General features: G+C 32.2%; 1 protein-coding gene and 1 pseudogene across 1 annotated transcript; both read left to right on the top strand.

The window, feature by feature from the left end:
- Window positions 1-2,827: 2,827 nt before the first annotated feature.
- Window positions 2,828-3,592, top strand: LOC106341315 (protein MIZU-KUSSEI 1). Its single transcript, XM_013780107.1, has one exon. It carries the CDS (start codon window positions 2,835-2,837, stop codon window positions 3,570-3,572), a length of 738 nt encoding a protein of 245 aa, XP_013635561.1. The 5' UTR covers window positions 2,828-2,834; the 3' UTR covers window positions 3,573-3,592.
- Window positions 3,593-6,227: 2,635 nt separating this feature from the next.
- On the top strand, window positions 6,228-15,613 carry LOC106338899 (annotated as a pseudogene).
- Window positions 15,614-15,688: the final 75 nt, after the last annotated feature.

Here is a 15,688-nt window from a genome sequence, read left to right as displayed (position 1 = left end):
ACCAATTTTGAAGAGTTCTTTTAAGATAAATTAATCTTAAGGATGATTCATATATATATATATACTTTTTGTAATTTATTAAGATTTATAAATCATATAAATAGTTCATAACACGTTTTATAAAAAAAAAATGCAATTATTTTTAAGAATCTATAACTTATTTATAGGAGTTTTGTAAATGTTTTACAATAATTTCGAAGCATTTATAAATCAATTTACAAACAATTGTTCCATTAGCTTCACCCACATAACAAGTCATAGAAGCGAATATCAAGCTACAACTCCGACTTGTTTCCTGGATATAAGCTTGAGAAATCCAGATCCGATGTCGACGTTTCTTGGATATATGCTCATGATATCTTCATCTAGTGTTGATGTTTCTTGGATTTATGCTCATGAAAAATTCAGATCCGGTGAACTTCTATAGCTTAGTCTATGAGAAAAAAAATGAAACTTACTCCCCTCTAGTGCGAAACTATTAGCTCCATTTGTGGCCACGCAAATGTGAATCCTTGCTTACGGTCCATTTGAATACCCGGAAAAGGATCTATCCGTGGATTGCACCTCCCACCCGGAAGTTAGGTCTGTGTTTTTAATATACCTGGGTTTAACCATTTTAAGTTAAAAAAAAAAAATGAAACTGAATTGTGGCGTTCGTAGAGTTAGGTTGACAATCTACATCCTGGCATGATATCGCTAAGAGTATAAATGTTATTTTCCTATTTAAAAGTGTATTTGTAGAAATTATTTATATAGTTATAGTTTTGCAAAGTAATAGCGAAAATTTGTATTTTTGAAAAATTCTCAAATATTATTTGTATGTACATCATCACTAACTAAATTATATTACCCGATATACGCATATATATATATATATATATATATATATATTGTTTACAAACAACTGTTTGTAACTGCATATTCGTAAGGATATTATCATTTAGTTGTAGAGACCAGTTAACAAGATGAGTGGATGTTTATTTGAAGTTTGATTTTGATTGGTTGTGTCAGCTTCTGTTTACCATTGCGTTTGTGAACGATTGTGGTTACACACATCCAACATCAAGTTCGGTGTGTTCGTTTAAAGTGATTTGTACTAAAAACAAATTAACTGTTATTTAATAAAAAAATTAAGTTCCTTTTTACAAAATTAGTATTATTGAATTTGTTATTTGATAAACTGCTTTAAAATTTACTGCCATTAAAAATATTTAAATTATGAATTTTAAAATTATTTTAGAAAGTTTTAGCGGAGTTTTTAGTTAAAAATAAAAAATCTAAATCTCATAGTTTTAGATGAGATTCTATAATAGTTATAATTGTTTTATGACTTTATCATACTTAGATATTATGTTTGTTAAAAAAAATTTAATTATATGTTTATCAAATTTATTTACATTTATATTTTTGGTTTAACAATGTTATATATTTTATGTATTTATTTTATATATAATATTATATTAAAAATTACAACTATTAATTATGAAAAGCACGTATAATATATTTATTTTAATAAAATTTGTATTAGTTAGTAATAAAAGTTTAACTATATTAAAATAAAAAATAAGAATGTTATTTTATTGTTTGGTGAATTTAATAGCATTACATAAAATTTTAATTATTTACTATTAAATCTAACATTATAATAATATTATAATTTTTTATTACTGATTAAATATAATTTGAGTAAATATTATAATCGATATTTTAAAATAAAATATATTAAAAGATAAAGTAGATGATAATAATTATATAGTGATTTTTTATTTGAAAATAAAATAAAATATAAAAGTTCTATGATATTTTATTTTTTACAATATAAAAGAAACTGATAATAATCACTTTGTGATATCTTATTTGAAATAAAAGAAAAAATATTTTAATCATGTAAAATAATTTAAAAATACAAATAATACTATATATATATATATATGTTTAGTTACAAATTTGAACTAATTAATAATAATAATTGAATTGTATCAATAAATGAAACATAATAAAATATGAATATTTAACATTTGGTGTAACACTATTCACTCTACTGTATCATTTTTGGTGTCCCATTGATTAATCATATCAAATTTGGTGTTTTGGTGTTCCATCGGAGTTGGCCTAAGCTAAACGTACTTAATCATGTCTCATCATTATTGTTGATGTGAGATTCATAAACTCGTGTTGCCACAAAATTGGAAATGCATTAATTAATATATAAATTAATCTTTTAAATACATTTTTTTAAAAAAAATCAATCTTTTATAAGGTTTTCTATAGATATATTAAATTGGTGAAGTTTTATCCTGGAACTCAATTGATAAAGATATGATTACCTCGTTAATACGTGTATACATGATATTTTGAAGAAAAATTCCTCCCAAAAAGTGAATATATAGGAATGATAATAAATCCTGCAAAAAGATGTCAAACAATTATAAAGGTCGACCTAATTATTTGACATCTTTTGTAACTTTATTTGCAATTATCAATATACATAATGGTACGTACTAGATAGTAGTTCCACCTATTCCGAAAGAATCTTTTGGGTGAATGACAAAAACCCAACACGAATAACACTTTACAAACCGAAGCTCAAAAATTGTCTCTCATAATCCAAACATTAGTATACTTTTCAAGAACATAAAACCAAAATAGAATTTTAAAATAATTAAAATATTACTATAATGGAATATCAAAAAGGTCTTCGTACATAAATCTCCCCCTCTGTCTCCCCTATTTAAAACCCAATTCTTCAACACCAAACCCTCAAGCTGCTTCTCATTCTTCAATATTTTTTCCATTTTTTGGATTTTTTTTTTTGCTTTCTCAAAGCATTAAAAATGTCAAAGACCAAATCCATAGCGTCAATGGAGTTTCAATCGCCGGTGGTAACCACGGTAGACTGCCAGAACCAAGTCCAATCATGGCGTCTCCTCCGTTCAATCATTAAGCTTCTCATCCCAACTTGCAACTCCACATTAGTCCAAGAACTAGAAAAAGAAAACCCTAACTTGAGAAGCAAGAATTTCTACAACGACATCAAATCACGCACTTCCTCTTTCCGTTCCTCTTCTTCCCTTTCTTCATCCACGGTCACAGGAACCATCTTCGGATACCGTAAGGGGAAAATCAATTTCTGTATCCAAACACCACGAAAATCGACAAACCCCGAGCTTCTTCTCGAGCTAGCCGTTCCAACAACGGTCTTAGCTCGAGAAATGAGAGGAGGAGAGTTACGTATAGTCTTGGAAAGGAACAACCAAGAAGAAGAGGGTGACTCTGTTTCGTCGAGGCCGTTTTGGAACATGTATTGTAATGGAAAGAGAGTTGGGTACGCAAGAAAACGCAGTCCGTCAAAGGATGACATGGCGGCGTTAACCGCTTTGAGTAAGGTTGTTGTCGGAGCTGGACTTGTGACTGGGAAAGAACTTGGCCGGTTCGATGATGAGTTGATGTATTTGAGAGCTAGTTTCAGAAGAGTTTGTGGTTCGAAGGAATCTGAATCTTTCCATCTGATTGATCCAGCTGGGAATATTGGACAAGAACTCAGTATCTTTTTCGTCCCATCATCGGTTTGATTCAGTTATGCCGGTGATGATGATCGTACAGTACATAACGGTTCTGTTTTTTCTTTAAAAGTCTCTTTCCTTTTTTTGTTCTCTGGTCGAGAGAAATGAACTTGTTTTTGAGTCGAGCTTAAAGTTTTTGTGCTTTAGTTCTGGCTTTGTATGTAATCAACATACCACAGTTCGAATTCTCATATTGTTTACCTTGTTGCAAGATTATTTCTTTATTACATAAATATTGGTCGTTACCTCAAAAATAAATAATTAAAGACAAATGAGAATACGTCGGCAAAAAGATTGATACATCATGACAGATTATTTTATTATAAACTAAATTTCTATAAGAACATATGGCATTTGTTAAAATTCTTAGGAACGATAAATACTTAAAACTATAAGAAATTCTCAACTATTTTTTTTTTGCAAAATCTTATTGAATTCTAGTTCTGACTTTATTGAACAAGTTTTATACCAACTCTTTTGTTGATATAAGATATTTCTGATAAAAACATATTATACTATTTAATATTATTTCATTTTGATGAAAGTTATGGAAGTCCAAAAGAAAAATCGGATCGCATAGTTTAGGGACCAAAAACGTAACTAAAGAACAAACTAATTGCTTAGAGTATGAGACACATGTTGACTCTCATCGGAATCAAATAACGTCTATACTTTTCCACGAGCGAAGCTGTTAGGAGATGCGACTAATGAATGGAACCTTACCAGAGATTGATTAAACCATAGCCATTAAGACCAACATAATTAGTTATTAGTAATCAATTTCATCGTTCTAACTCCAAGATCCCTTAGAATCTGCATCAAGCAACATTTCCAATCTCTGATTTTCAATCTCTGCAGATATAAGGAACTTAAGAACATATTAGTTAGTGCAACTGCACAAAAGATGCATGCTCAACAAGTTTGGTAGTAATATTTTTCTGTTAAGAGTCTTCAAGAATGGTCTAAATCCTACTTATTTTATATCACAACCCTTTTCATGTGTGATTGTTCATAGTGTAATCATCGTCTGAAGTTTGAAAAATTCGTTAGCAAAAGTTAACGGAAAAGCGAGGCAAATTCGATTCTTGAAAATAAAAATTTGTAGAAAATCATATTTTATTTAATCTCGGTTGAACAGAGAGTATCTTTTATTCCGCTTTGCCTTTGGATCTAATCGAGATGAAACATTTGGTTTGAACCAATTCAACTGAACCAAGATTTTTTGGAATCAAATAACATCCATACTTTTCCGTGAGCAAAGCAGTTAGGAGATGCGACTAATGAATGGGCCTTACCAGAGATTGATTAAACCATAGCCATTAAGACCAATGTAATTAGTTATTAGTAATCACCTTCATCGTTCTAACTCCAAGATCCTTTATAGAATCTGCATCAAGCAACATTTCCAATCTTTGATTTTCAATCTTTGCAGAAGAACATATTAGTTAGTGCAACTACACAAAAGATGCATGCTCAACAAGTTTGGCAGTAATATTTTTCTGTTAAGTCTAGAAGAATGGTCTAAATCTTTCTTATTTTATCACAACATTTTTCATGTGTGATTGTTCATAGTGTAGTCATCGTATGAAGTCAGAAAAATTCGTTAGCTTTTGCTCGATACTTGCTTCGACTTCGGAGACGATGGCTGAAGCAGGGAATCAAGAAGGCATGGACTTATCTAATCTACCGGTGGATATGGGTATTGACTCCATTCTTGGCGGCGACAGATCAAATCAAGAAACCACCAAACTCAACTCATTACCCGAAGATGTTATGCAACTATGTATTGCACCAGTCCCCAGATACTTTTACCCTTGGCTGATATCCAGAGAAGTCGGTAATGCTATCTCTTCCCCGGAGCTATTCCACAAGCGGTGTCGCGGAAAACTCACCGAGCAAGTGGTCTACGTGTTGATGGCGAACCCCGTCCACAAAAGTCCCAAGTTTTACATTCTAAACCCAACAAAGACTCCATCACTACACATCGTCTGAAGTCAGAAAAATTCGTTAGCAAAAGTTAACGGTCTAAATCCTTCTTATCTGGATGGCTTATCTGCACAAAAGATGCATGCTCAACAAGTTTGGTAGTATTATTTTTCTGTGAAGAGTTTAGAAGAATGGTCTAAATCCTTCTTATCTTATATATTAAAATAGAAGTCACAACCTTTTTCATGTGTGATTGTTTATAGCGTAGTCATCGACTGAAGTCAGAAAAATTCCTTAGCAAAAGTTAACGAAAAAGCGAGGCAAATTCGATTCTTGAAAATATAAATTTGTAGAAAATCATCTTTTATTTAATTTCGGTTGAACAGAGAGTATCCTTTATTCCTGTTTGCTTTTGGATCTAATCGAGATGAAACATTTAGTTTGAACCAATTCAACCGAACCAAGATTTTTTTGGTTTTTTGGTTCCAATTAGATTTTAAGCTAAAATGATCGGTAATATTTTAACTATTTTGGTAATATATTCCTCCCTCCTTCTCCTTCATCGACTTGAGTCAAATACATAGTCTTCGTCGTCAATCCGCCATCATTGTCGTCAGATCGCCGCTGCAACACATCTAAACTATTAAAACAAGAGTACAAATATTAATTAGCCCTGAATTTTCCTCAAAAGTTACATTCTAATGCCACTGGAATTACCCCCTTACTAAACGTCATTAAACCTACGACATTGCCCCACATAATAACGGCGGCGTTCGTCGCTCTCCTCAACTATAACACCAGTCTATGTAATCTCTCTCTCTCTCTCTCTCTCTCTCTCTCTCTCTCTTTGTTTTTGTCTCTGAAGTCGCAAAGTTGATTTATTTGATATGTCATTTGGGGTTTTGAAGATGATCCCTGGTGATCCAAAGCAGCTGGAGATCCTTACTGTACTTTGTTCGTGGGTCGAATCTCCTCTCATCTTACGTCGGAGGAGACTCTCCGTGAGGTAAGTGTATGTGTTTTATACATGGAATTACACTTTTGTTGTAGGAGTGATGATAAAGGTTCTTCTTTACAGGCTATGTGTAAATACGGTAAAGTTAAGAGCTTTCGGTTGGTTAGACACATTGGTAAAGGCTTTGCAATTGCTCTGCTTTATGATCTTACTTCTGTTGGTTTGTACACATATTGTCTTAGCATAACTGTGTTGATTATACATTATGTTGTTACATTTTGTTTAGTGAGGGTGCTTCACGAGGATATGCTTTTGTGGAGTATGAGCCTGAGAAGGATATGCGTCGTGCTTACGAGGTACTAGGTGATGCTAACTTTTTTTTTTGTTCTTTAAAGCTGTTTGAAATGTATATTTTCTGTATCAACAGTGAAGTTTTGTTGTCGGAAAGGAATGTTCTTTTGTGGTGGTTTCTTATAGGATGCTCATCATTCATTTATTGATGGTCGAGAGATTATTGTTGATTATAATAGGCAGCAATTGATGCCTTGATGGATGATTAGGTGAGTGCCATTCTCTTACTATCCCCTAAGAGTTAGGTCTTCATCATCCCTTAGATTAATCTTTCTTCTCCTTCTTCTCTGAAAAAAGGAGGTGGAATTGGTGGTAGGAAAGAATCTGGAAAACTTCGTTTTAGAGGATGAGAAAGACCTTTTTGTGCTCCCTTTGCTGTCCTTATTTTAGCATGTTCCATTCAACTATAACCAGCAAACTATAGTTGTTATGAAGCTTCAAAACCGTGTTTAACTGTGCATTCTGTTTGTTATAATACTAGGCGGCCGAATCTTCATGAAGATTTGAAAAAGCTTGAGATCCAGCTTCCACCAGAGGGAATATATACGTCACGTACTAGGTCTACTACCATTTCTTTGGGAAAACGGTCGTTTCATACCCAACATATACGATATGTTCAATTCATACCCGACTTATATAGCAGTGCCAAAATACACATGTACTTATATGGCCGTACCAAAACATACCCGACTTATAATGTTTTGGCGAAATCATACACCAGTCGCCACATCAGCTGCCACATCATCCACTTTTGTTCGCGTGGATGCAATGTCAGCTAATTTTGCTGACGAGGATGTCATGTGTACAAATTTTTTTTTGAAAAACTAAATAGTGTTTTTATAAAAGTAAATTTATAGAAAATGTAAAATTTTATTATTTAGTAAAATTAACAAAAATTAATTAATTAATTAAATTTTAACCTTAAATAAGAGATAGATCCTATCACAAACCATCTATAAGAGTTATATATGTGTTGTAATGATTCAAATTCAATGTTAGTGTTGCAGTCTTGTTACTCTTTATTAATCATGGGTATGTTATCATAATTTTTTTTAAATGCAAACACAACCATGATTAATCAAGAGGAACACGACTCCAACACTGGTATTTAATTTGAATAATTACAACAAATATATAACTCTTATAAGGACGGTTTGTGATATGATCAAAACATTTACGAATATCTCTCTTATATAAGATTAAAATTTAATTAATTAATTAATTTTTGTTAATTTTACTAAATAATAAAAATTTATAAAATTTTACATTTTCTATAATTTTTTTTATAAAAACACTATTTAGTTTTTTCAAAAAAAAGTTTGTACACATGGCATCCTCGTCAGCAAAATTAGCTGACGTAGCATCCACGCGAACAAAAGTGGATGTTGTGGCAGCTGATGTGGCGACTGGTGTATGATTTCGTCAAAAAATTATAAGTTGAGTATGTTTTGGCAAAACCATATAAGTTCAGGCATGTTTTTGCACGGTCATATAAGTAGGGTATGAATTGAACGTATGGCGATATGTTGGGTATGAAATTGCCGTTTTCCCCCATTTCTTTATCTTGGTTAATACTTTATCTCTGTTTTGTTCTGATACATATCTGGTATTTAGTTCATGTTTCGTGGGCTAGAAGTGACATGATTGACGTGTTGTTCAATGTGTGTAGATAAATAACTTATTGGTCAATCCTGAAAACTTATCTACGTTGTTTTAGTTTCCAATTGTAAATCGTCCTCTACCTTGGTAAGAAATTTTTGGGTGACGGGTTTGTTCTAAAGCTTGCTCCTTTATATGATCTTGACCAAGCTCTAAGCCTGGCTCAAGTAGCCGTATTTGATCTTCAAAGTTCTAGAGCAGACGGTAATTTTATTGCTTGTGGACTGTGGTACAAGTTAAAAAAAACACATGATGGACTGTGAGTCATTTTTTTTCCAAATATCCGCTGTGTTTTTGTTCTTTACAAAATTATACTGAAGTTCTTTTTCTCAAAAATGTGGTAAAATTGTTTTTTTTTCCGTTACTTGCTTTCATTATTTTTTATGTTTCTGTCTAGATAATGTATTTGTTTTTAAAAATCAATATAAAATTTGAACTTATATTTAACTATAAATCCCAATATTATTAGTATAATTTCATAAAACTATTAAAATAAGAAACTTTAATATCTTACAATTTAATTTTTATTTACCAAAATCGACACAATCTCATAGTTCGTAAATAGATGCAAAACACATTGAACAGAACACATCATTGACAAAACTTATGAATTTATAACAAGAAAATAAAAATAATTGTTTATGACATTGTTAAAAGTTAAAAACATAAATAAATCCGTGCGGACGCACGGATTAAAGCCTAGTATTTATTCTTTTAAACAACACAAAGCGTAATTGAAGTTGGGTTATTGGGTTTTGTTTTGTTTAAATGATACATTTATTATATTTTATGAATTGAGCTTTTTAATTTAGGTTGGTCCAACTTATCAAACTTGAACAATTTAATTTTAGTTGGCCCGACAAATAAAATTGATCCATTAAACCAAACTTAAAAACTAGAGCGTTGATTAGTTTTCAAAAAATAGGAAAACACAATTTTCAAAGTGTTTTGCCAGTCAACAAAATTTATGGAATAGAGGGAAAACGTAAAAAAGATTCGACTTTGTATACGACTTGTGCTCCAATACCGTATTCTCTTGAAGTGGCATGAATTGATAAAGATCCAATAAGTGGCATGAAGTGGAAATGAAACAGCCTCGGTTTGATCTGAAGTGATGTTGTATGTACGAGGCTTGTGGGTTAAGTTAATGTCTTTAGCCTCAGGACCACGTAAGTAGACAAACACACCTCTCCTAGTTTCTTCATGTTGTTGAAACTATGTTCAAGTTGTTCTCTTGAGCAAATAATCTAGCTATGGAAACCATGAAGGTGATAGGTTTATAACTTTGATCTCTCCTTATAAACCCAACCCACTTAAAGTGGGACACTTTTGATATGGACATAATATGATAAGAAAGATCCAACAAATAGAATAGTAATCTTCGATAACAATTACGTATCAACCAAAATTAGAAAAGAATGCTAAATAAGTAACGATCTCATAACGATTGCATTAGACGTTGGCGACAGAGCTAGATTTCAACAAATTTCAACATGAAGAGTGAAAATGGAGAGACGATCCTATTTAACGAAGACGACTCCGAACTACGAAGCCTCTAACGACGTTAGAATCTCTGACTTGCTTTGCCACCTCTGCTTAACAGGAGTGTTAACAATTATTTCTTCTATTAATTATTTCTTCTATATATATTACCTCTATTTTATAATAAACTAGTGGATTCTGGCGCTACGCGCCAGGTTCATGTGTTTTATTCCTTTGTTTAATCCATTTGATAATGGTTAGTGACTGTATTACTTTGTTTTGAAGTTGTTTAGGTAAAAAAAAAATAGCATAAATGGTTTCACAGATTGATTCAATAAAAATAGAATAAATATCTGATAGTTGCACCAAAGTAAATATAGTTGAATTTAAAACATAAAGTAAAATTGATGTTCAAAAAAAAAACATGTAAATGCATGTGTTTGTTTTGTGATTATCTTGTGTGGTTGTTTGATATTTGTGTTATTCATCTGTGTATTTCGTTTTGCTGATATTATGGTTTTTATGAAGTGTGTTTGTTGTTATTTTGTTCCGATTATACAAGTAAGGAATAGTAACTATTCTGGGGGATATGTGTTTTGGTTCATAGTTGAACTATTATGTTTATCAAAGTATTATATAAATGTGATGTTAATGGATTATATATGTTTGAGTCCGAGGAGATTTGCGTCTAGATTTCGTGAAGGAAAAGTTAAATTCCGCATGTAAGAGACTGGCTCTAATGTACTATACCAGTCTTGATCCGGACTTAACGGGCGTTTACCATTTGTGTAATTTCATTCTGAATACAGTCAAACCTTTATAAATTAATAATGTTGGGACTCTGAAATTTTATTAATTTATAGAGATATTAATTTACCAAAATTTTCTTTTCAGATTTTTTTCTATTTTTTCTATTTTTATTTATAAAATAAGAAAATATTTGATTTTACCATATATACATTATTAAATTTTAGAAATCTTACTTTCATATTGTTTTATTATCTTATTTATTGTATATTTTTATGTTTCATAAAATTGTTATGTTGCTTTCGATATAATTTTACTAAATATTATCAAATTATATTGAAATGTTAAGAAACATAGAGTATTTTCATTGTAAATATAAAACAACAATATAATGTTTAGTTTGTACTTATATAATATATAGATAGATTATTAATTTATGATTTTAACCGGACTATATATTTACATGGGAATTTTAAAAATATTATTATCTTATTATTTTATCAATTTGTGTCATATTTTATACCGGTCCAAGTTGAGATCGACAAAATTTATTAATTTATAAAAATTATTAATTTATCGAGTATTAATTTATAGAGGTTCTACTGTATTTGTTATTAAATATCATTGTTTGTATTGTAAATAAACTCGTGGAGATGTTAACTGTGTCAACCCCTTTGTTTTATCAAATGCTAGTTCTCGAGAGTGGAGTATTGTTTAATAATGTGTAGTTGTATTGTGAGTATTGGGAAATGTAATTTGGTTGAAAAAGTGGATTATTTGAAAAAAAATTGGAACTATAGGGACAAAAATGGACTTTACTTTTAATTAAGGTAAGAGTATTGGATAATATGAGTGTGGTTAATAGATCTTACATGTGAAGTCTCCGCCCACCAATGAATCATTAAAAACAAAATCAAAAGTTCAATGGTGTATGTTGCCATGTTGGAGACAGCCATCTAGACTGATGAGGTAGAACCACAGATTAGGAATGCATTTTTGGATGATTAAGATGGTGTGTAAAAGAAGGCCCTAAGAGTTGGTTCTTTCATAAAGCGTGTAAAACATATGCTTTAAGCCACATGTTAGTAACATACACATTTGGGTCACATACTATAATTTTTTGTCTACTAAATCTCCTTTATGTGGTAGTTCGATTATACATTTTTGTGTGAAAAGTTCGATTCTACGTTTCTCGAAACAATGCCATCAAATACTGTGTTTTCATATAGTTTTCTTCTCTTTCTTTTACAGTTCATATTCTATCTGTTGTTGTTCATTATACATATATTTATACTTCTATTTTTAACAGTGTTTATCAAAAGAAAATAACAATAAGTATATACTAAATGAAACAGTAGGTATTAGTTACATTTAATTAATTTTCATATCATTATCTTATGAAATTCAAGGCCACAATTTTTTTAAGTTAGCTTTAGGTCACTTAAATAGTCGGACCCGGCACTAAGTTACTGCGTAAGCGTGAACTTGTGTTTAGATGCCTGAAAAACTGAACACACCTTAAATCTGAAATAAAGTTGATGCAGCTTAAGATATCGTTGGCATAGTTTATGATCTTCTCGAGACAGCAGTGCAATTTTAATATCTTATTAGAAACTTAGCATACTTTGCTATATTTTTGTTTTGTTGTTGTTTGATACTTAAGTCAATTCTACAATCAACTTGCAAGAGATAAAATAATGAGATGGTCTGGTAAATAAGGTTGTGTTTCGTAATTAGTTCCATATTTTTTTTTTCAACAATTAGCTTTTATTATTTATCAAAGTAATCAAGGGTCATTACATTATGAGTTACACGGGGGTTATAACTATGAAAATAAAAAGAATCTTTATTTGGTATCGCTTGTTTGGCAAGTATATTTGTGCAAGAATATTATGCTAGACTTTTAACCTTTAAATAGAATTGTTGTTCTGGTGGTCAGACACCTCAGTATCAGGAAACTCTTATGCACAGTTTCTTAACAATTATGACCCAGTAAAATTATGAATACCAAATATGCATATACTGAAAGACTAAACACAGACATGACATGATGAGAAATTATTAATTTTGAAAGGGGTGATAAAGCATTATTTACGAAGCAAAATTTGTGATCAAATAAGGCATCTTCCTGGGATTAAACTATTCGTACTTTCTTAGGTGCATTCTCACTTTTTGGTGGCAGAGTGTTGGTGGGAGAGAAGCCACCTACATTTGGAACACTTTATATTGATCTGCACCACCGACATCGTGAAAAGTGGAGTCATTTAGGTTTAATCTCAAAGATCCACTCCCGTACAATACCAAAGCACACAACACATCAGAGCCAGAGACAACGACTGTGTTACAAAAAACATGTGAAAAAGTTAACGATAGCATCACATTTATAAAATATTGGGAATAATAAAGACAGACACCAAATCATTGTGTCAATTATCATCCCAAAACAGTGGCTATGAAAGGAAGAATAACACACCAATGGTTCTCATTTTACTTTACAAACAGAAAAAAAAATAACTTTTGGTTATAATGTTTAGTAGGAAATTACAGCCTCAATACATTATATAAAACATTAAACGCCCAAAATAATTTGTAATAACCATAGCGTAAAGTCAGTGAGCATTTAGTTTACTTGAATCGTACCGTAACGAGAACTTGACGTTCATAAAGTAACAATGAGCTAAATCTGTGTCGGATGCTCTTGACAGCATGATCAGTAAAGTATTGTACTGAATCATCTCGTGGAACTTCCCTCCTTCTAGATTTATGATCATCTGTCCACGAAACCAAATTTTCATGATCATAATGTTCCTTAAGATTAATCTATGTCTTGCACACATATATGTAACGTTTGTAGTCATACCTTATTTGCAGCCAAGATAGGACGGAATAATGGCAGGGGCATCATCACCAGCATAACTCCTTGAAGTTCAACCTTGGCTTAACCCACACTGTTGCTTCATAAATTTTCTTCTTTGTGGCCCCAGTGATCTCCATGGTCAGATGTTTCAACATTCCTGCTACAAATTTTTATTTCGCGTTCACCATCCACACAAACTCAACCACTGCATTCTATGATTTTCAAAAAAAAGCATCACTCAATAATCAAATCACTTCCAAAAGGTAACCAGAGAAATATATATAAAAGTACTCAACATCCCCCGTAAAACAATTCCTAACCACTTTCTTGTTATGATCAGATTAAATGTAGATGAAGTGAGAGAGAAAACTACGATGAATAAGCATATGGTCCAAACATCTACATTAACACCAAAATCTACAAAAGAGGTAACAACGATGACATTTATATAAGTCAGAGAAAAAAAATGAAGCATCCAATCACATAAGCACTTTCCCGTTACCTTTAAGATGGAAGCTTTTAGTGTCTTGGTTATTTCAGCAATAGTATCATGAATGTCACACTTGCCAACAACTGTGCAAGTTCTCCAAATAATAGTAAGAAGCGTAACGGTAGAGCCAGCTAGCAAACCCATTCCCACAGAGACTGAAACAAACACTAACAAACATATATGATTCAATACTCATCGAGAAAGAAAGAGAAAATATCAAAACTTTACATGAAATAGAAGTATATATTTCTTAATACTTATATTTTGTCTTCTTCTTTAACACCATAACAATCTTGGTTGTGTGCTTCGTCTTTCTGATTCGAGAAGTGTGAACAACATCATAAACGGATCCAACTTTGGATTGAAATACATAAGTAAGTTAAACAAAAATGCTATACCTCAGGATGATTTATAAAAGGCTCGAACTTGTTCGTTAGTATATAAATTATTATTCCTCTTCTCAAGTTCTGTTTGTGGGTTAAGCAGATCTGTATCCTTTTCGTGAGCCTGTTTCATAGAAAGAAACAAAGACATTACATTCAAGTAGAAAAAAAAACCTGGCTTATTATATCAATGAAAACACAAAATTAACACTATTTCGCTTAAGTGAATGTGATTTAAACCTTAGAATCAGGTGTTCGAATCAGCTTTAGGCTATGACATAAGAAATCAAATCAGAATATACAAAATGAAAAATCATAAAACTTTGTGAGACTCAAAATTGAGCAAAGAGATTCATATATCAATAGCCAAAAGAATCAGGAAATGGAAATGAAAGATCAGCAAGTGATAGGACTAACCATCTTTGGAGTAATCTCAAGAGACGACAATTATAGCAGCGGCGGCAACAATTGAGCGATCTTGCCGGTTGATTTCAACATTTTGTTTTCCATTGAATGATGTGATTATCTGGTTTCGGTGAAAAGATGAACTTGACGAATAGGAGAGTGGAGAGGATGGATGAATATAAAAGTTGTGAAGATTAGGGATTTGAAACCGATGTGTGCCTTTTGATTGCTAAAGTAATGATTTTGGGGTTTATGAGTGATTATTGTAGGCTTTGACTCCTTGAGAGAGAGAGTGAGTCGCGGTGGTTCCCTGCCGGCGAAAACTCCTGACAAGTAGGCTTTGACTCTGGTATACGGTAGTCCCCTTGATGCTGTGTAGCCGGCTTTGGATTCTGGTGGTTCGCGCTTTCTTTGGGGGAACCATTCGGCGTAGTAGTTTGCTCTCGGTTGGTGTTGATGTTGTGATGAGAAGATCATGGGGTATGGTCTTTGGATTGGTGTGTTCTGTTTCTTAAGTTTGGTTAGCCGATGGCGCTAAGTGATTGATTACGGGTTTAGGTTTGAGTTTTTGGATGAGATCTCGATTCCAATCGATTGATGCTCTCTAAAACTCAGACTGTGTGGCTTGCTGCTGAATTTTCTAAACCTCCAATACAGTTGTTGGAGGTGGCTTTTCGGTGGTTGTGGGTGAAGTCCCGGTGGAGTCCGGTGTTTAATCGCTCTGTTTGGTTGGTGGTGTCTATTAAGTCGGAGAAGATGATGGAGGATGGTGTTCCTGGTGTGACGCCGGTGTGATTCGGTGGTTCCGGTGCATTGTCGTTCAGTCTCCGGCGTAGAATCTCGAGATGACGATAGCGGTGGAGGTGAAAG

Source organism: Brassica oleracea, chromosome C4 (assembly GCF_000695525.1).
Source record: "Brassica oleracea var. oleracea cultivar TO1000 chromosome C4, BOL, whole genome shotgun sequence".
Classification (NCBI taxonomy): Eukaryota; Viridiplantae; Streptophyta; class Magnoliopsida; order Brassicales; family Brassicaceae; genus Brassica; species Brassica oleracea.
Note: the sequence above shows the minus strand (reverse complement) of the source record. Positions and strands in the feature narration are given on the sequence as shown.